The 22387-nt window shown below is 43.1% G+C and overlaps 1 protein-coding gene across 1 annotated transcript in view; it reads right to left on the bottom strand.

Annotated features, from left to right (window-relative positions):
* Zmpste24 (zinc metallopeptidase STE24) overlaps window positions 1-22150 on the bottom strand; it is a 39608-nt gene extending 17458 nt beyond the window's left edge. Inside the window, exons 1-6 of the mRNA XM_038334831.1 lie at window positions 21804-22150; window positions 19659-19805; window positions 14797-14883; window positions 7214-7330; window positions 6443-6595; window positions 5362-5503 (exon numbers count right to left, since the gene is read on the bottom strand). Of these exons, the coding sequence (XP_038190759.1) occupies window positions 5362-5503; window positions 6443-6595; window positions 7214-7330; window positions 14797-14883; window positions 19659-19805; window positions 21804-21926 (769 nt within the window). The 5' untranslated portion in view covers window positions 21927-22150. The remainder of the gene's footprint in view (window positions 1-5361; window positions 5504-6442; window positions 6596-7213; window positions 7331-14796; window positions 14884-19658; window positions 19806-21803) is intronic.
* Window positions 22151-22387: the final 237 nt, after the last annotated feature.

The following is a 22387-nucleotide window of genomic DNA, read 5'->3' as shown; positions in this document are numbered from 1 at the left end:
TTGATCCTTGTGCTTCTACCTTCCAAGTGCTGGGTTTAAGGGTGTGGGCACAACATAAGGTTTATGTGGTGCTAGGCATAAAATCCTGGGCCTTGCACATGCTAGGCAAGCATTCTACCAACTGAATCACTCTCCTGGCCATGCATCTACTCATATTTCAACTATAACACACTTGGCAGTATGTTTAGAATATAGTAAAGCCTTGATAAGTAGTGGTTATTATTATTTACTGCACTGTAAAATCATTTTTGGGTAGTTACTTGGAAGTTAAGAGACAAACATATGGCCCTATTTTGTCAGTACTGTGGCAAACGTTGTTATCATTCTCATACTATTTCTTTTTAAGTGTGTGCGTGTGTATACATATGTGTATAGTACAGGTGCCTGCAAGGCCAGAAGAAGGCACTGGATCTCTTGGAGTTGGAGTTACAGTTGTGGGCCACCCATCGTAGGTTCTGAGAATCAAACTCAGTTCCACTTCAAGAACAACAGACACCTTAAACTGCCTAGCCTTCTCTCTAGCCCCTCATATTTCTTTTCTTTTTTTAATGAGGAAGGAGTCTAGGGCTTCATGCTTGCTAGTCAAGCATCTACCAAGTCATATCCCCAGCCCTCATCTTGTAACATAGATGCCATCTAAAGCTACTGATGTGGTGGTCAGATCATATACAGACAAATAAAACTGAGGTCTCAACAGTTCCCATTGGTCCAGGCTTCTTCAGTTATGGTCCAAGGAACAGCCACATCAAACTCACAGACAGACCCTGGGAACACCTACCAAGTCAGAGTCTCTAGGGTGGAGGTCAGGAAGCTGTCTTTAACAAGCTTCCCAGGGAATCCGTATATAATTAAAGTTTAGGAGTTTCTGTACTATTCTGTAAACTTTTTGTGCCTGGCAAGTAGTTTATATTTAATGATGCTTGTTTACTAACTGGATTAATAATACCAGTAAAACAGCAAAGCAATGCATGAGAATAAAAATTCCGCGCGAATGAAAGGTCCTGCACCCGTGTCGTCACACTGTGCTGCCCACTGGATTCTGGGCAGCACCGGACACAGATGAACACCCCCTCCTGAACACTTAGCCTCCCTGCTTTCCGTTCCTCCCTGCCAATTCTGAACCTGGTGTTGCCTGAATCTTTGGCACACCAGACATGTGCCAGGGACTTCCAAACCTATGTTCTGAGGACCAGCTTCTCCCCGAAACTCCAGGATTGTATAAGCAACTGCCTGTGTGACATGTCTACACCACCAGAAGTCTACAGATTTTTTTAATTGCTAAATTTAATTTTTATTCCCTCTATAGAAAACACTAAATTCTAAGCCAAAAATATATGCTGATGTTTCCAACCTAAAGAGTTTATAATAAGGGGTTAGAGAGATGGCTCAGCGGTTAAGAGCATTGCCTGCTCTTCCAAAAGTCCTGAGTTCAATTCCCAGCAACCACATGGTGGCTCACAACCATCTGAAATGATATCTGATGCCCTCTTCTGGCCTGCAGGCAGACACACAGACAGAATATTGTATACATAATAAATAAATAAATATTTAAAAAACCAAAAAAACAAAAGTTTATAATAACACAGTTATTTAAAATAAATGCATTTTTATTAAGGAAATTCATAGGGCTGGAGAGATAGCTCAGTGGTTAGGAGCATGTGGGGTTTTTTTTGTTTGTTTTTTTCTTTGTTTTTGTTTTTTTCGAGACAGGCTTTCTCTGTAGCTTTGAAGCCTGTCCTGCAACTAGATATTGTAGACCAGGCTGGCCTCGAACTCACAAAGATCTGCCTGCCTGTGCCTCCCAAGGGCTGAGATTAAAGGCGTGCGCCACCACAGCCGGGAGCATGTGTTCTTGCAGAGGATGAAAGGCCAACTCCCAGCACCCACAGGGTGACTCACAGCCACCTATAACTCAAGCTCCAATGGATACTGGGATCCAATGCCCTCTTCTGATTTCCATGGGCACCAGGCATACATGTGGTAAACAAATATTCTTTCAAACAAAACATTCATACACATAAAATAAAATAAATCTAAAAAAACAAAACCCATAAATTTTTTTTGAAAGAAAAGAAATTTACAAGTTGTGATTTCTTCTTTTGCCCAACAAGGCCACCTTAGTTTCCCTACACTTAAATGCAAGATTTCTCTTTAAGACAGTCCTTAAAAAACAAAACAAAACAACAAACCCTGGCATTGTTCCAGCCTTCTTTGACTTCTTCTGCTTCAGCCTGAATCATGGACATATGGACAAAACTTCAAAATTCCCATCTAAGATCTCTGGAATCTCACTTTAAGCAATTTCCTTTAGGAAAACTTTTTAGGCTAGATGGCTCTGCCTGCTTCTCGATAGGGCCAGCTCCAATGAACATGAACACGTCTAGCCCACACTCACTTATAAGCTATTACCTGGGATGATCATGGCTTTCACACATTCTGCTAGCTGTCCTGCAGTCCCTTCCCACAGCCCTGGGAACTAGTCACGTGTGCAAAGCAAAACCAATTACCACCGGGTGTGGTGGTGAAAGCCTTTAATCCCAACACTTAGGAGGCAAGGCAGGTGGATCTCTGTGAGGTCAAGGCCAGCCTGGTGTGCAGAGTGAGTGCCAGGACAGGCTCCAAAACTACAAAGAAACCCTGTCTCAAAAAACAAAACAGAAAAAACAAAAACAAAAACAAAAAACCCCCAGCAACCCAATTACTATATGAGGGTTTCTAGCTACAGAAGCCCTGGACAGATCTCGACTATGCTTGAACTCTTTAAGGAATTCTAAATTTTAATTAATTAATGTGTGTGTGGTGGTGGTGGGGTTCGGAGACCAGCTAAGGGTATCAGAACCCGGAGCTGCAGACACAGGTGTTTGTAGGACTTCCGACTTGCTAGAGGGCCACTTGGATCAAACTCTGCTCATGATTTCAAAGCAAACACTGTGAAATGCTGACCCAACTCTCCAGCTCCCTGCTAATTTACTTTTTGTGTGTATTTATACATGTACTACGGCTCATGTGTGGAGGTCAGAAAGTTCATTCTCTACCAGGTGAGTTCTAGTCCTTTACTCACTGGGCCATCTCTCTTATTTGTTGTTTTTTAAGATTAAAAAAAAGTGTGTGTGTGTGTGTGTGTGTGTGTGTGTGTAAGTGCCTGCAGAGGCCAAAAGTGGGCAAAGGATCCCCTGGAGCTAGAGTTACAGGTGGTTGTGAGCCACCCAATAAGGGTGCTGGGATCCAAACTCAGGGCCTCCAGAAGAGCAAGTGCTCTTAGCTGCTGAGCCACCTCTCTAGTCCCTAGATGTTTATATTTTTATCTGTGCTTTTTCCATTTGTTACTGGAATCTTCTTTCAGAGTTCAGGGAATTTCACACAGTGAAGGTCTTCTGTGAGTCTGCTTCTCATTTGGAAAACCTAAAAGTCAGGTATTTGCTTCCTCCGCAATTCCTGCAGCTAGCGCCATGCAACAGCTTAGTGGATGAGATGCAACCCCGGGAATTCTGAATAGCCAAGAGAATCTCACACAGGGAAGCAAAGCTGTCAAGAATTCATTCACAGCTGCCAGTGACAGATGTTAGAGCTCTACTTTAGAACAAAACAAACAATCCAAAATCTTATTTAAATCTGTTTTTAGATGTATTTCTATTTTATATGTATGGGTGTGCACCCCATGTGTGCCTGGTGCCTAAGAGGCAAGAAGAGGGTGTGACATCCCTTGGAACTGGAGTTATCAATAGTTGGGAGTCACCATGCAGGTGCTGGGAACTGAATTTGGATCCTCTGGTAGAGCAACAAGTGCTTTTAACTGCTAAGCCACCTCTCCAATCCCTTCTACTTTTTAAAAAATGTATGTTTGTGTGTATAGTTGCACATATGTGTGCACATGTACAGTAATTCTGATGTTGGCTTGGGCTATGTGGGCTGTCTCAATCATCAACAAAAAACCAAACTCTTTACTCTGATTGGCAGATGCTGCTGCTCATGCTAGTTACAACCACCTTTGTTCCCCCTTCACTTTGATGACGTGTAGTTTATAATAAGCACCAGAAAACTATGGCTTCAGACCAAATGCAGGTGTTGCTTGTTTGCATGTAGTCTTACTAGAACAAGCCAGGTTCACGTGGCCTGCCTGTGGCTACTTCTGCCGTGCAGAACTGAAGGAGACAATGTAGACCACAAAGCTCTGAACAGTGAATAGACTGAGTTTTCAGAGAACTACAGTGCAGAGGAAGCACCGCTGAAAGCTAGAGAGAGGGAGTGATTTGTTCAAGATCCCATGGATAATAAGGTGCTGAGGTGGCATCAGCTATATTTAGACAGATTTTAATTTATAGATTCTGACACATACAATAGCTTTCCTCTAAACTTTGTAGGCCTCCTAGAAATGTAAGCTGTCATTTTTCCTCCCCTTTGGTTTCTCTGTGTAGCCCTAGCTGTCCTGGAGCTCACTCTGTAGACCAGGCTAGCCTGGAACTCAGAGGATTAAAGCCACGCGCGGCCACCATCACCCAGTGAAACGTAAGCAGGCTTGTGAAAGCTCACAGGTGGCTTAACTCTGAGGCAATCAGAAAAGCTGTTAACTGAAGAGAGGGGCCTGACGGTACCTCAGGCAGAGTCCTCTGGCGCAATGATGTTCTGTTAGGGGAAATAAAATCAAGAACATTGGTTTTGTTTTAGAGCCCCTAAACTAGAGCTACATGGTTGGTCATCCAAGAGTCCAACTCCGTTACCCAAAGGAGCCAGGCAAATAGTGGGGTGAAAGACTGGTCTACTACACAGCACAGTACGAGACAGAAGAAAGGCTTTGGCCAAAGACTAAGAACAGTGCTGTACAGCTGACCAAACAGAGCTGTTGCAGGAACAGGATTTGGCATCAGGCTACCAGTGTCTACCCTGGAAAATGTCACAAGTTCTTATAAGCCTTTTTCTTTATTTTTATTTCATTTTTTAAAATTTATGTTATAGGCAGTTGTGAGTCACTGTGTAGGTACTGGAGACCAAACTTGGCCCCTCTGGAAGAACATCCAGGGTTCTTAACTGCTGAGTGCCTCTCTTGTTTAGTTCCTATAAATCTTAAAAAAGCCAAATGTAAAATCTTATCTTTTTTTTTTTTTTTTTTTCGAGACAGAGTTTCTCTGCAGCTTTAGAGCCTATCCTGGAGCTAGCTCTTGTAGACCAGGCTGGTCTCGAACTCACAGAGATCCGCCTGCCTCTGCCTCCCAAATGCTGGGATTAAAGGCGTGCGCCACCACCGCCCGGCTTCTTATCCTATTTTTTAAGTAACAAATTGAAAACAAACAATAAAGGCTGATTTAAGAATAAAGTGCTCAAAACAAACCACCCGATAAACCTTCTCACATCAGGGCGCCTTACCTTCAACAACATACACCTTCGTCAGAGGGAAGTCAATACTCTTTGCCATCACTTCAATCTCTTGTTTTAGCTTTCCCTCAGGAAGAGGTGTGAATTTGTCAAACAAAGGGGCAATGTAATCTGCATAAATTGTGACCAGAACCTGGAAAGTAAGTCAGAAAAATTGCCCATTATTAAAAACTTCAATTATTTGATACAATCATCATTCATCCAACCAAAACCTGGTGCCATGTCTGTTTAGTAAATTAAATTAAAGGAACAGTGTGATAGAACAACAAGCAAGTCGAGTTAACGTTATAAAAACAACGCTACTCACTTTGACTAAGAGTGCTGGGGCCAGTCAATAGGCCTTTCTTGGGGATTCCTGGCACTATAAAGCAGCTGTAATACACACTCTTATTTACTTTGTTTAAAATAGCACACGGCACTTCTGGATTTCCTCAGCAAATATAAGAGTCAGCAAAAAGAGAAGAAAATCTATGCTCGATCAGTTCTCCTATCTTTATACCCCAAAGCAGGAACTGAGAAGAATATGTACATGGGAAGTTGGTTACACTGTAACCTTTCTTAGGAACTACTTACATGTCAATAAAAACTAAATCTAGTTTTAGTAATCTCAAGGAATTTTTGCAGAAGAAAATGAAATAATTAAAGAATAAGAGTCCATGAGTTTGAGAAGGAGTTGGACGGACATAAGAATTAGAGAGGGAGGGAGAACAATGTAAATACACTCCACTGTGGTAGTTTGAATGTAACTGGCCCCCATACTAGAGAGTGGCATTATTAGAAGGTGTGGCTTTGTTGGAGTAGGTATTGGCCTTGCTCAAGGAAGTGTGCCACTGTGGGGGTGGGCTTTGAAGTCTCATATATGCTCAAGTGCCTGCACATCAAGATGTAAAGCCACGTCTGCCTGCACATCATGATGATAATGAACTAAACCTCTGAACTATCGTAACCACCTAACTAAATGTTTTCCTTTATAAGAGTTGCTGTCATCATGTCTCTTCACAGCAATAGAAACTCTGAGACAACTCATATAGGAAATTCTCAAATAAATGAATAAAATAAAGAGTTTACTTACCAGAGAAACAACTAATGTGAATAGCCAGGCATAAATAAAAAAGTAATCACCTCCAATTTTAATAATGTAAAGCAGAAGGGATGACACAGGCAATAAAATACACTGAGTCACAGTAAATTTTTTGATTGTGTCTTTCATAAAAAACTCCAAAGTCTGAAAAAAAGAAAATATTGCCACTATTAACCGAGGAATCAGTTTGCTTTTTAAATACTTCTAAGAGGACACAAAGCACCTCAGTAAAGCAATATTAAGGTCAGTATGCATTAGAGGACACTGGGACGGCTAGGAGAATAAGCAAAACTCTTGAATTTCATAGTTTAAAATAATGTAATTAATATTAGCTGAAAAGCACTAAACATTTGTGTTCAGTTTCTACCAAGACCTTTTCTTTTTTTTAAAATTTCGTTATTTTATTACATATATATACATATATGTATATATACGTATATTATGTATATATGTGTGTGTGTGCATATATGTATACACACACGCACACACACACCAGAAGAGGGCACCAGATCTCATTACAGATGGTTGTGAGCCACCATGTGATTGCTGGGAATTGAACTCAGGACTCTGGAAGAGCAGCCAGTGCTCTTAACCTCTGAACCATCTCTCCAGCCCTCTATCAAGACCTTAAACTAAGGTCTTTCCCATATCTGTGGTTTCTTTTTCCTCAGTTGATTCATGCTCTAAATAGCAAACTACACCTAAATTACTGCCATCATGGGACCAATGCACAGAAAATCTTCCTGATAATGTCTATTATACCTGGTGATTGAAGCCATGTTTTTCTTCTATCACAAAAGTATTATAGAGACTCCACGGCAAGCCAGTCAGTGCACTGTAGAGTGTGGCCAACAGAAGGAACACCAAAGACTGAATGATCTGAGTACAAGGAAAAAAAATTAAAAAATCAGCAAGTATGCAATGTGTGCTTACTGTATCCCAAGCAATGCACTTGATCTGTGGAGAACAGGCCTGCAATGGCATCCTGCCCTTGGGAAATGTTTACCTAGAAGACGAGGCATGACTTGAAAGCCACCTTAAGTCACAGGGACAAAATGGTTGGTAGTATTCAGAAAAGAGTTGCTAGTTGGATTCAAGGGACATTCATTCTTGGTTTGTGTGTTTGTTTTGAAGCAGGGTCCCACCATGTAGCTCTGGCTGGCCCAGGACTCCCTGACTATGAAGACCAGGATGGCTTGAAACTCACAAGGATCCAACTGCCTCTGCCTCCCCAGGGTTGGGAGCCACCACACTTAGCTGAATTTAAGAAACATTTAAAGAGTTGGTGCAGCTTTGAGCTCACGGAGGGGAAGAGAGAAACAACGCTTAAAAGGAGAAGGAATTTCAAGCAATTTGCAGAAGTCCAGAGAGAGAGCGCGAATGTGAAATGAGTGTGGTGCTGAGATGACGGCCTGGCCAGCACTCACTGGGAGACAGAAAGGTGGGCAGACTTGAGTTTGGAGTCAGTTTAGGTGACACCTATTTCAGGGAAGGAAGGAGGTTGGAGGGAAGGAGGGGCCAGCCTGGTCTACAAGAGCTAGTTCCAGGACAGGCTCTAAAAAAGCTGCAGAGAAACCCTGTCTCGAAAAACCAAAAAAAGAAAAAAAAAAAGAGGGAAGGAGGGAAGGAGAGAAGGAGGGAGAAGGAGGGAGAAGGAGGGAGGGAGGGAAGGAAGAAAGGAAGAAATGGCAGTTTGAATGTAATTGGCCCCTATAAGCTCCTAGGGAGTAGCTATGAGGAGGTGTGGCTTTGTTCTAGGTACAGTCTTGTTCAAGGAAGTGCATCACTGTTGGGAGGGCTTTGAAGTCTCTTATATGCTCAAGCGACACCCAGTGTCTCAGTTCATTTCCTGTTGCATCAGATCAAGATGTAGGACTCTCAACTCCTTTTTTACAGCATCATGTCTGCCTGCATGCCACCATGCCCCACCATGATGATAATGAACTAAATCTCTCAACTACTGTAAGCCACCCAATTAAATGTTTTAGATTGTAAGAGCTGCAGTGATTATAGTGTCTCTTCAGAGGAATAGAAACCCTAACAAGGAAGGAAGGAAGGAAGGAAGGAAGGAAGGAAGGAAGGAAGGAAGGAAGGAAGGAAGCAAGCTAGACCAGGCATAGTGTGTTCAAGTTTTTGTAAAATGCTAAATTCCAATAGAGAAAATTAGTTCCAATAATTACTTTAATCACCTTCAAAAAACTGTCAGATCAAAAGCCAAGAATTACCCAATTTCCCCATGATGTTTCTTTCCAGGGCTGCTTTACTCCCAAATGGCAAGTACGAGCTAGAACCTGGGAGAGGAACGGAGTCAAGGGAAACATTTCCCTTGAAATGAGAAAGGCAGTGGGGTACAGAAGTCACCCCTGGAGAAACCTGCAGAGTATACAGACAGCGGCAGCTTTCTTCTATTTCCACACCAACCCAGAAGGAAGACATTTCAGGAACCTGGGTGATAAGGAAAAGCTGTTTCTGGAAGGTAGTGCTCGAGGGCTCTAGGACATAGAGCATTGTAAATGCTGCCCATGACGGGAACCGGCTCAGCCCAACCCATCCATCTATTTACAACATGGAGCACAACTCTGGAGTACTCTGAGTCAAGGAGGCTCAACACTTGCTGAGAAAGATCAGGTCTTATCTCACTGCACAAAAACAGGACACTAGGTGTGAGATTCTTTGCTGGAAGTTTGGGACATGGGGAAGTTCTGGAAAGAAACATGCTGCCTACACCTAGAGCAAACTGTGATTCTCCAACTCCTCCTTCTCCTTTTTGTCTCCCTCTCCCTCTCCCTCTCCCTCTCTCTCTCTCTATCTCTCTCTCTTTTTGAGACAGGGATCTTATTATATACCTGTTTGATCAAAGGTGAGACCCCAGCCCCTAACACCCCTATATCCAAAGAGTCTGGAATGTAATATTGAGTTGAAGGTATCACCCCAGTCCCTGGCCTGGGAATTGCCAAGCACTTGGACTCCAATTCCCAGGCTGCTAAGTGCTGACCACTCCCTGGGTTTGCACTGGAAAAAAGGATCATGTGGTTTGGGGTTTTGCGTGTACATTCGTTAAATGTGGTCTAATCTGGTTTGATTGGAGTTCTTTGCGCTGGAGAGATCGGTTAGGAAATATTCCTAACAGTACCCAAATTCACAATCCTCCTTCCTCAGCCTACTCAGTGCTGGGATTACAAGTATAAATGCACACATTGTAAACCATTATACCTGGCTTCATTATTTTATTTATTTATTTATTTATTTATTTATTTATTTATTTATTTATTATGTATACAACATTCTGTCTGTGTGTATGCCTGCAGGCCAGAAGAGGGCACCAGACCCCATTATAGATGGTTGTGAGCCACCATGTGGTTGCTGGGAATTGAACTCAGGACCTTTGGAAGAGCAGGCAATGCTCTTAACCTCTGAGCCATCTCTCCAGCCCTTCTGGCTTCATTTTTAAATATAGAAAATATTTTTAAGCCAGGCGGTAGTGGCGCATGCCTTTAATCCCAGCACTAGGGAGGCAGAGGCAGGCAGATCTCTGTGAGTTTGAGGCCAACCTGATCTACAAGAGGTTAGTTCCAAGACAGGAAACCAAAGCTACAAAGAAATCCTGTCTCAAAAAACAAACAAAAGAATATTTTAAATTACACAAGAAGTTCTGTGCATTACCGAATTTTCTTATTGCCAGCTTCTCGGGACATAAAAAACACTTTTGGCATTTTAGAATGCATTATTTTAATTTTTTATTAATGCAGAATATACGCAAAGGATAATATATACAAAGCTAACACCTGGGCCAGGAATGGTGGTGCACTCCTTTAATGCCAGCATTCAGGAGGCAGAGGCAGGAGGATCTATGAGTTTGAAGACAGACTGGTCAACAGTTTCAGGCCAGCCGGGGCTACATAGTGAGACCCTGATTCAATCAATCAATCAATCAATAAATCAATAAATAAATAAATAAATAAATGGAGATGCACATCACTCTACATAAGAAACATTGCATCTGAGGGAAAGCTGGCAGGCTGACCAACCCAGCTACCACCCAGGCTGAGTACCAGGGCTATGAGTTAGCCCACCTCAGCATCCACCAAATCTATGAACTGCTGGAGCATGGGAAGGGTCCAGATCTGCAGAGCCAAAGCTACAGAATCCCCAAGATACAGGGCAACAAGAGGATATCCAAGAGGAGTCCCAGTACCAATAGAGCAGCTGAAGCCAGAGGCCTCAAGCCAGACCAACAATCCATTGCAAAGAACATTTACAAGTAAAGATGTATGGCCTGAGGGGTACACTGGGCTACACTACAGCTTCCATGTCAAGCTTTTCTTTACATTTTCGTTCTGTTTTGTTTTAAGGCTACACTTTTAATTTTTGCTTTGTTTTGGCAGGGAAGTTACAAGAGCAGAGAGTGGAGGTGAGGGGGCATGATGTAAAATCCACAAAGAATAAGTAAAAAGTTAAAAATAAAGGAAAGAGGGGCTAGAGAGATGGCTCAGCGGTTAAGAGCATTGTCTGTTTTTCCAAAGGTCCTGAGTTCAATTCCCAGCAACCACATGGTGGCTCATAACCATCTGTAATGAGGTCTGGTGCCCTCTTCTGGCCTTCAGGCACACACACAAAAATAAATAAATAAATAAATAAATAAATAAATAAATAAATAAATGAAATCAATTAATAAAAATAATCATTACAAACAACAAACAAAAACCCAGGCAGTGGTGTGTGCACAATTTAAACCCCATAACATGGGAGGAAGAGGCAGGCAGCTCTCTGTAAGTTTGAGGCCAGCCTGGTCTACAGAGTGAGAGCAAGTTCTAGGACATCAACAGAGAAATCCTGTCTTGAAAAACCAAAAAAAGGGCTCATCTCTAGGACAATGATAATGGTCATCTTTAGTTATGGTTAAGGATGACACTCATGACTTAGTTACTATTGCTTTATAACCCAACTTTTCCATTGATTCCATAAGATACATGAAGTAATTTTAAAAATTCTTGTATGTATATGAGAGTTGTGTGTGTGTGTGTGTGTGTGTGTGTGTGTGTGTGTGTGTGTGCTATGTGCATATCTGATGATTGAAAAGGCCAGAAGAGGACATGTGATCCCCTGGAACTGGAGTTTTTTTTTTTTTTGGGAGCCTGTCCTGGAACTAGCTCTTGTAGACCAGGTTGTCCTCAAACTCACAGAGATCCGCTCACCTCTGCCTCCGGAGTGCTGGGATTAAAGGCGTGCGTAACCACCGCCTGGCTACTATCAGTTCTTAATATGTAGGGAAGTAGAAGAAAATAACAAAACTAATTTTGATATCTTCTTATTTTAAAACACTGGAGAAGGGCAGTTAAGAGCACTGGCTGCTCTTCCAGAGGATCCAAGATCAATTCCCAGCACCCACAAAACAACTCACAACTGTCTGTAATTCCAGTCCCAGGGGATCTGATATCTTCACACAGACATATGTATAAGCAAAGCCCAATAAACATAAAATAGAAAAAAATAAAATAAAATACTGGAAAACATTCAGGACCAGCTTCTCTTTTAGTTTCTCTTTTGATGATCGGAAGGGAATTTAAACGGTGCTCGGCTTCTCCTGTGATCTTCTAGCATGGACAGCTGCCCCTGGAGAAACGTCATACAGCTAAGGTAAGATCAGCCTTTGAACTTGAGTGTGACATAACCCTAAAGGTCCTCTCCTTATGTGAGGGACTTTACAGTACCACTAGTTCTTGATAACTCCATCCTTTTATCACAACCATGGCCTTCATTTATGTCAGCCAGGTTGCCACCATACAGTTCTCCTGATGTGGATCACCCATGTCTGACAGCAACAGGCTGGCACCCCTACAGTCCGCAGCCCCCTCTGTAATACAGTCCACTGAGGTTGATCTGAACCTCATTTCCAGTGTAGTCAGTTTTCATTTCTTTGTTGCTCTTTCATTTTTGTCAGCCAACTCCATCTTTCAATCTAGATCTCTCTGTCTGTGTCTCTACCTCTCTCACACACAGACACATACAGGCACACAGACAGATGCGCAGACACACACATACACACACACAGACACTATGCTATCCAGTCTTGTCTTGAAGGCTTGGACTCAAGCAATTCTCCAGCCTCAGCCTCCCATGTAACTGAGACCACAGGCACGCACCACTGCACCCAGATCAATGACCCATCTTTATAAATGTGTTTGCGTTTTTAGCTGGAAGAGAATGAGGCATCACATTCTGAATAACTGAATAACAGATGTGCAGCAACCAGTCGCTTAGAATGATGAAAATATTGATCTGACTGGTCCTGATTACCACTTATCCTGTGGTCTGTATGCTGAACAGCTAAGAGGTAGCTCTGCAGTTTGACTATTCACATAATACACCATGGTAACTAAAATTTGAGCCAGAGTGTTGAAGAGGCGGTGTTCCAACCGAACTGTGGTAACTTACATTTGTACATACAGAACTACACAAAGTGAGGACTCTGGCATCATGCAGCCACAAAAGAACAAGGCCTCACTATAGAAACAATATGAAAAGAATACAAAGTGATTATTAAATACAAACTCATCCATTAAGATAAAGATGTGTGCCTAGCTGAGGAGGTAATGGCCGCTAATGTCTGCTGAGGGAGAAGAAAGTCACTCTTCTTTGTCAGGGCTGAAGGGGAGAGAAGCCATTAGTTGCATATGCCCAGTGGATGTCTCCACATACATGTGCATATGAGCTGCACTGCCTTACATAGTGAGAGATGAGTATTTCTTCCTGGCACATACAGAAGCTGTGTTTACTCTACTCTGAGCCTGCAAGACGACGCAGTGGGTAAGGAGGTCTGCCACCAAGCCTGACTGGCTCAGTTCAGCCCTAGAGCCCATATGATGGAAGGGAGAACTGACTCCTTCAAGCTGTCCTCTAACTTACACACTCACACACACACACACACACACACACACACACACACACACACACACATGAATCACATTGCCTTAGAAAAATGGTATATGGAAAAGGGCACAGGATGAGCAGAGCTGCTGTGGAACAATCTTTGTACACTGTAAATATGTATTGCTCTTATTGTTAATAAAAAGCATATTGGTCAATGGCCAGGCAGAATTTTTGGGGTAGAGAGAATGCTGGGAAGAAGGGTAGAGTCAGAGGAGATACCAAGAGACGGAGAACAAGCAAGATGTGCATGAGGAGAGGTAACAGTCACAAGCCACGTGGCCGCACACAGATGAATAGATGGGCTAATTTAAATTGTAAGAGCTAGTTAGTAATAATCCTGAGCCACTGGCTGAGCATCTGTAATTAATAAGTCTCTGAGTGGTGATTTGGGAAGCAACTGCCGAGATACAGAGAAACTCTACCTACACAGAGTTAAAGCCAAGAGTACCTATTCACACAGGAGGTCCATGATTTTCAATAGAGTCAGGAAGGAGGTAACTGACTCAGCAGCTTCCAGGAGAAACTCAGAAAGCAGGATTGCAGCATCCATTACAGATGGAGAGTTCACTTAAGGAGATAGACGTTCCGTCTTAATCTGAAGCATCTGCTTACTATGTATGCCACAAAAGAATCTGCTAAGTATGAGTCCCACTGAATTAATGGTACGTACCCCGTCACTGCACAGGGCTGTTCCTAAGAAGCAGCAGCCTAATCAAGACTATATTCCCAGTGCCCTACCGTCTGGGTAAGATCAAATGACTACTCACTATGTAAGGTGAATGTATGATAAAACCTTGGCATTACAGAAGTTAAAAAGAGGGCATGTTCTTCCCACTGTCATTAGGCACTGGATGACAAACTCATAAAACAGAAACAAGCTGACTCACACGGAACAAAGCCACCTGCTAACTGAACATACTCATATCAGCTGTTATGAGACTGGGAAATGAGCTGAAAAGCCCTTGGAATTCTGGAGCTCTAGCGACTAGCTGTGGTAGCTGAGGGATATGCTCCCCCATAGGTGCGGTACTTGAATGTTGGTTCCTAGTTGGTGAAACTGTTTGGTAAAGATTACAAGATGTGGCCTTGCTGGAGGAGATGTGTCACTGCCTCTGCCTGTGGATCAGATGTAAGCTCTCAGCTACTGCCCCATGTCCCTGGCATGATAGTATGGATTCACCCTCTGAAATAGTGAATCCCAAATAAAATGCTTCCTTTTACAAGCTGCTTTGGTTGTAGTTCTTTGCTATGGCAACAGAAAAGTACCCTAACTACTGGCATTATGCTAATACATGCACAAAGACTGTTGGGGCTGAGAGGCAAATCTAAAGTTGGTAGGAGCCAAAAAGGCAACTTCGTGTAAAGCTTACCAAGCAAAATAAAGACTGAACAATCTAGGCAAAGAAATCACATACCTCATATTCTGGGCCGAAGCCAGCAGATCCACAGACCCGTCCAGAAAGCCTCCAAAGGTAAGGGATTCCTCCAAAGAGAAGAATAAGCTGTAAAACAAAGTAGATTGGAGTCACATTTAAACAGTTTTAGAAACTATTGTATGAAAGAATGTGTTATAAGGAAAAATGAATGGGAAAATAAGTTACAGAAAAAGTGGGGGGACTAACCCATTTAGAATAAAATATGTAAGAAGAATATCAACTACTGAGACATTAAGTTTAGACTACTGAGCTATTTTTGCCTATTTTATACTGTATACGGGTAAACTGTATGGTATGTGAACTACAATTTTTTTTTTTTTGGTTTCTCGAGAAGGGCTCTCTGTGTAACAGCCCTAGCAGTCCTGAAACTGGCTCTTGTAGACCAGGCTGGCCTTGAGATTACAGAGATTCACCTGCCTTTCCTTCCTGAGTGCTGGGATTAAATGTATGCGCCACTGCTGCCCAGCGTGAATTACATTTTGAAAAGCCTGTTTAAAAGGCAAGTCCAGGAATCTCATTCACTTTTGGAAGTTTAAAAAACATAATAATCTAGGGCCAAAGAGGTGGATGAGCAGGTAAAGACGCTTGCCACATAGTCTGATGACCTTCTCTAGAATCAGTATAAAAGATGAAAGAGAACTGATTTCCAAAAGTGGTTCTCACCTCCATATGCACACTGTGGCACACATGTATGACCTCCAATCATGTACACACATACACACACCACCAACAACAAATAAATAGTTTTTTAAAGATTTTAAAAATCAGCCTTCTAGAGGAAAATAAAATAGTAGTCACTACAGCCTGGAAGGGGATGGGAGGAATGGATTTAGAAACACGCTAGATAATGGATATCAAAACAGTCAGCAGAGGTTCATTCAGACATCTATGAAAAATCAGTAACTTGAGCCTACAACAATTTATGAAGTGTTTCACAAGAATCACAAATCCAAAGGTTTCTGACATAGATATATTTAAGAAAATGGGAATTCTAATTACACTGGTCCGATTGCCATACATGGTATAAATTTTCTAAATTACACTGTACTCTATAAATGTGTATAATTATTATGTGACAAAAATAAAAACTAGGAGTGAGGCTGAGGAGGAATTCACTAACAGTACAAGGTTACAGTGGGAACAGATTCTAGTTTTTGTATAGTTGAATTTGAAAACAGGTAGAAGAGAAGGTTTCAATGTTTACACACACACACACACACACACACACGACTATTGACTATTGTTTATGGTGACAGATATGCTAATTATCCTGAACAATATTACAATGTATCAAAAACATCCAAGTACCCTAGAAATGAGAATCATATGTGTTAACCATAATAGCTTATAAAAATTAAAAACTTTTGTCAAGAGACTAAAATCAAAACATATCAAACTAAGCTTACAAAAGTGAAATCCCATAGGTAAGGAGCAACCGATGTCACGTGAACCAGGCAATCTGGCTTTAACTATCTTTTCCACAAAAGGAAACTGTCCTTTTCAGTCAGGAAAAGAGTATTAGCTTGCAGATGTTTCAGACATCATCTTGTTATGTTGCCCAGGTTGGTTTTGAACTCTTGAGTTTGAATGAGCCCCTGTGTCCTACACAGCTGCTAAAGAAATAGTACTGATACAGAAGTCCCACCCATGTAGCAGACTGTGGGGCAGAATAGGATACGCAGGCCTTCCCTGGGTAGGAAAAGATGAGTCCTGAGGCAGGAGTCAGGGCCTCAGGAGTAGGCCCTTACCACTCTGTCTTGGGCAAATAAGTAAACCGCTACTCACCAAATCACCAGAACTTCAGAAACCATGAAGCAGCTCAAATCATGAAAACAAAGTGATTAGCAGCCTGTAATCCCATCTACCCAGGAGGCTAAGGCAGGATTACAAATTCAAAACTTGCCTGGGCTATAGAGTGAGTTAAAGACCAGCCCAAGAAACAATGAGACCTGCCTGGGGAGTTGGGTAGACAGCAAGGGGGTGCTAGATATACAGCTTAGTAGTGAAGTGACTGCTCAGCCTGCAGGAGGCCCTGGTTCAACCTCCAGTTGTAGGGAAGGAAGAAATGAAAGGGAAGGAGGGAAGGAAAAGAGGGAAGGAGGGAGAACGGACAGAAGGAGGGAAGTGGAAGACGAAGGAAAGAAGGGGGAAGGAAGAGAGGAAAGGGAGGGGGAGAGGCGAAGGGGAAGAGGAAGGAAGAGAAGGATGTTCGCGTTTAGTCCTTTGGGAACTCGCTTTCTTTCCGTTTTCCTTTCTCGCCGCTGGCCTTTTTCCTTTCTTCCTTTCTTTCCTTTTTCCTCTTCTCTTTCTTTCCTTTTTCCTTTCTCCTGTTTTCCTTTTTCTCTCTTGTTTTGAGGGGAGGAATAGCTGGATGTGTCAGTGTATATGTCTCCCCTTAGTTATCTTATAGTTCAGTTAGGGAGCTTGTCTCCCAGCAATCAATAGAGAAGAGGCCTGCGGAAGACACTCACAGCGTCAGCCTCTGACCTCTTACACTTGCTCCACGCACACAGGCGAATGGGCTGCAGACACCACACACACAACCTGAGCTTTTCTACTCCGGTCTTCTCTATCCCAACCCTAACAGTTCTTGATGGTGTTTTCCTATAGTCTTGCTGTATTGCCCAAGGCAGTCTCCATCTCTTAGACTCAAGCGACCCTTCTGCCACAACTCTTAAGAATCTGGGATTACAGGATAGAGCGCCACAGAGCTAGCCACTCCATTTCTAGGAAGGGCCCTTAGGGATGGATATCCGTGAGAGACCAGAGAGTCTGGGCTGCTTTGTCACACTTATGTGAAAAGTAGCCCCCACAATTGGTTTATACAGGGTTTGCGTAGTTTTTCTCAGATACAAAGAACCAGTGCAAGCAGTGTATGTGTGTGTGAGGGAGGGTAAACTTAATGTTCTCTTCATGTTCAAAACATACAAATCTTTTAATTTTGGTCAATACAAAATAAGGAGTTTTTGTCCAGTGGTAAATGCAGCTCCGAATTTTCCAGAACTTAATCCCACCACATTCACACTGTGGTCCACAGTCGGAAGAACACTTTCTTCAGTGTAATTTAAAGACTCAGAAGAGCTGCAGTTCTCCCACTTAGCCATTAAATGGGCCATTTAATTTCTCTGAGCCTTCATTTCTTCCCAGAAAGGGGGAAAATGACTATCCCTCTACTTTATAAACATCAATAGACATAAAAACTCTATGAAGGGACTGGAGAAATGGCTCAGTGGTTAAGAGCACTGCCTGCTCTTCCAAAGGTCCTGAGTTCAATTCCCAGCAACCACATGGTGGCTCACAACCATCTGTAATGAGGTCTGGTGCCCTCTTCTGGCCTGCAGGCACACACACCGACAGAATATTGTATACATAATAAATAAATAAATAAATAAATAAATATTTTTTAAAAAGCTCTATGAAATGAAAATCATAACTAGTACTGTTTCCAGCTTTAGTCCATCAGTACAGTTTAGAGGTGAGCCTCAGCACACTGTAAAGTCATAACACTGATGGTATTACCCCTACCTTCTATCATAACACACGCCATTCCCATGATCACCAGTACTACCAAATTACTGCCTTCTCTCCAGCAACTACTTACTAGTGACAATCACAGAAAATCTGAAAATGCTTTTCCTGTCATTTTTATCAGGGTCATGTGGGGATAAAGTCAAAGGACTTCAAAGATGCTTAGCTTATAAAAGACTTTTAGTTCAATCTTCAGCAAATGCAGGAAAAGGAGGAAGGGAAAGAAAAGAAAGAGCCTGGTGGTGGTTGTGCACGCCTTTAATCTCAGTACTCAGGAGGCAGAGGCAGGCGGATCTCCGAGTCTGAGGCCAGCCTGGTCTACAAAATGAGTTCTATGACAGCCAGGACTGTTATACAGAGAAAACCTGCTTTAAACAAACAAACAAACAAACAAACAAATCAAAAGGAGGCAGAGGAGGCGGCAGTGGTAGCAGTAGACATGCACGGATTGTTAAAGGACACATACAATATAAGGTTCTTTTCATATCTGGTCTTCAGGTGACAGTTACCATATCCTGTTTTCAACTGACTAAGCAATTGAAGCGTCTGCCTCTCTCACACCACACCCTTTACTAACATTAAGGCAACGGCAGGGGTATGGCTCGGGAGGCTACTTAAGGCTTTAGGCTTGACTCCTAGGAATGGCCCTGAGAGACCAGTATATCTGAATGCTCAATCATCACGGAGTGGGGCCACTTGAGAAGAATTAGGTGGTGCGGCCTTGCTGGAGGAAGTGTGTCACTGAGGATGGGCTCTGAGGTTTCAAAAGCCCAAGTCAGGCCCAGTGTCATTTTCTCTTCCTGCCGCCTGTGGATCTGGATGAAGAACTCTCAGCTTCTGCTCCAGTACCATGCTTCTCCACTACATGCCACCATGCTTCCTGCCATGATGACAATGAATTAACCTCCGGAACTTTAAGCAAGGCCCAGTTAAATACTTTTTTTTATAGGAGCTGCTGTAGTTGCCAGGTGGTGTGGCACACACTTTTAATCCCAGCACTCGGGAGGCAGAAGCAGGAGGATCTCTTGTGAGTTCGAGGCCAGCCTGGCCTATAGAGCAAGTTCCAGCCAGGGCAACACAGAGAAACCCGTCCTTCTTGAAAAACAAAAAAGAGCTGCTGTGGTCAAGGTGTCTCTCCACAGCAACAGGACACTAAGACAGTGTCAAAGTAAATACATATAAACATTTTAAGAAGGCATTCTAGGACTTACAGGCATTATAACCTCTGTATCACAAAAATGCAAAAACAAAACCAAGTATTACCAAGTACTAAACAACCCGAGAGCTGTGTCTCCCAGAAAGAAACCACTCACAGTGCTTTCCACCACCGAATAGAGTCCGGACCAGAAGCTGAAAGTACTTTTATCCAGCTGATACAGTCGAGACTTCTCAAACGTGTCCGAATCCATGATCTGTTCTAGCTCTGGTGGCACATGAGTTGTTGTTCTGTATACCCTTCTCTGAAATATTAATAAAAAGACTTTAATGACTATTTTTTATTACACAATAGTAATTTGTGGTCAAATAACGAAGGTTCTGCATCACCAGTTTGTCAGGTAAGCTTGTAAAATTTGTTACAGACACATGCAGACCACATCCAGTCAGGGACCCTGACTGCCGAAACAAGTGTCATGGGAGAGTAGGAGCAGACGAGGCCAGGCGACTGCGTGGAACGGCCATCTGGGTTGTAGCCACACTTTCGGTTTGCCGGTGTGAACCAAACCTGCAGCATCATAAGGGGACCACTCGTTCTGAGTAAGACGAAAGTCTTACAACATAGGAAACAATGCATGATAAAAGAGAAGCAAGAATGCTCACTACACCATTACACACATTATCTACATTTGATATAATAATGGCTCATCATTAAATTTGGTCCTAGAGGTCAAATTAAGGCACAGAGGAGTGACAGAAACGTATCAAATCTTTACAACAAATTTTCCCACCATGTCAAACTCTAAAAGGTAATCCAGTCCCTAGGATATAACAACACAGGGAGCAGATACCAAAAGGTGTAATAGACCAGATCTTCAATGGTTTTAAAACAAACCCTTTTCCTACCATATGTTAACAACAAAAAAACCACCAAACAAGGCCACCCGAAGGCATTAAGGAATAACCTCACAAAGATGTTCCTAGGTGTAGTCGTGAACTGTCAGGTTAGCGCTCAACATCTCATCCTGCTGGGGATGCTGTATGCTGTGTGATTGCCTCAGGCAAGGGTACTTATGCAAGCCTGAACTACTGAAGCTCTGAGTACCTAGCTATAGTAATTTAACACTTGGAACATACTAAAGGACGAGACTGAGGCACAACCTGATGCTGACAGGTTTTTTAAACAAACAAACGAACAGACTGGGTGATGGTAGCACATACCTTTAATCCCAGCACTCAGGAGGCAGAGGCAGGTAGATCTCAGTGAGTTCCAGGACAACTAAGACTATTACACAGAGAAACCCTGTCTTGAAAAACCCAAACCAAACAACAACAAAAACCAACAATAAAAACCTTGCAGTTAAGAGATTCATGAATGCTGGCGATGTAGCTCAGCACCTGCTTGGCAAATAAATTTGTACACACACACACGCACGCACGCACGCACGCACGCACGCACGCACACACACACACACACACACACACACACAGAGTGTAAATTTAAAAAAAAACTGCAGAATAAAAAAAGGCTGCAATGCTCAAAAAACAGGTCCAGCAGTTAAAGGGAATGGTTCTCAAGGACGTCAGAGAATGGGGTTAAATTAAGCCAACCAGCAGTGAGAGACTAAAATAAAACCCTCAGTTACAAAGTCCATCTCACTTAAACGTTCAGATTTCTTCAAACTGTTCATTATGGCTATATCCGGGGAACCGTTAGCTTTTCCACTGCACTACTCAAAATTTTAAACAAAAACAAAGGGGACGTGTTAATGAAAACCGGACACACAAACACATATATTTTGGGCTCCAAACCACATAAGCACTAAAGAGGATTTTGAAAAAGAGTGTGGGCCTTTAGAGTGATTACAAAACACTTTCAGAAAAAAAAAAATGTTTCCTAATCCTGTGGTTGAGCAAGGCAATATCAATGTCATGGCAAGCTGTTACTCTAAAATTTTAGCATCTCCTTTTAGACAGCTTGTACCAAAGATAAAGGGGTCAAGCTTGGGCCCAAGGATCCTAAGGTGCTGTAATGCAGGCACAGACAGGCTCTAGCTTGACCGAGGACGGCTTTCCTTTCATGAGACGCTAAACAGGCTTGGGTCCCATTACACGGTGCAGACAACTTCCTGCCGTCCCAAGAACCCCTCAAAGTCACAGTCAGCACTGGGAAAATTTAGGGAGCTCACTGGGAGTTAAGGAGTACAGGCTGGTGCTACGCCTGGGAGAACCTCTAGGGACTTGGGTCCAGGCACAGGCAAAGCTGCCCAGGGGCTGGGTTCACGGGTGGCCGTCATGCTTACCTGCCGCTGTGCTAAAAAGGTCTCCCAAAGATACACGGTCCAGGAAAAGAGCAACACCGCCCCGAAGATTCGCTTCTCCACAGGGAAGTCCCACATAGTGTCCACCGATGCCCACATCCCCATGGTCACCCAATTCCACCCGCTCCTTCAGCGTGCACCGGTGCCACACTGACTCGCGTCCCTCAGAGTGCCAGCGGTGTCGCAGCGATATGGCTCCCTAAGCCTCTTTACACTCCCATCCCCTCAACGCCGCTAGCAGTGTCACAAAGACACTCTTCCCCTTCCTTACTCCCTCAGAGCCTACTCATTTCTGCTAGAATTAAGACATGCCCCACCTTCCTCACTTCCGGCCCGAAGACCGAGCGGAGGTACACCTGAAACATCCCTCCGGACTCTGCGCCGGGGACTCCAACTCAAAGGTTCCGGGCTCCTTCCGGGGAGGGTCCGCGTGGTCGCCATCTCTCCTGCTTCGGCGGCTTCCCCAGAGAAGGGGGTCGATTGCTGTGCTTACCGATGTTGTGCAGGCCGGCTGGTAGCCAGGTTTAGCGGGAACTAACAGGGCGGACCCATTCCTACCTAGAAGT

Source organism: Arvicola amphibius, chromosome 6 (assembly GCF_903992535.2).
Source record: "Arvicola amphibius chromosome 6, mArvAmp1.2, whole genome shotgun sequence".
NCBI lineage: Eukaryota > Metazoa > Chordata > Mammalia > Rodentia > Cricetidae > Arvicola > Arvicola amphibius.
Note: the sequence above shows the minus strand (reverse complement) of the source record. Positions and strands in the feature narration are given on the sequence as shown.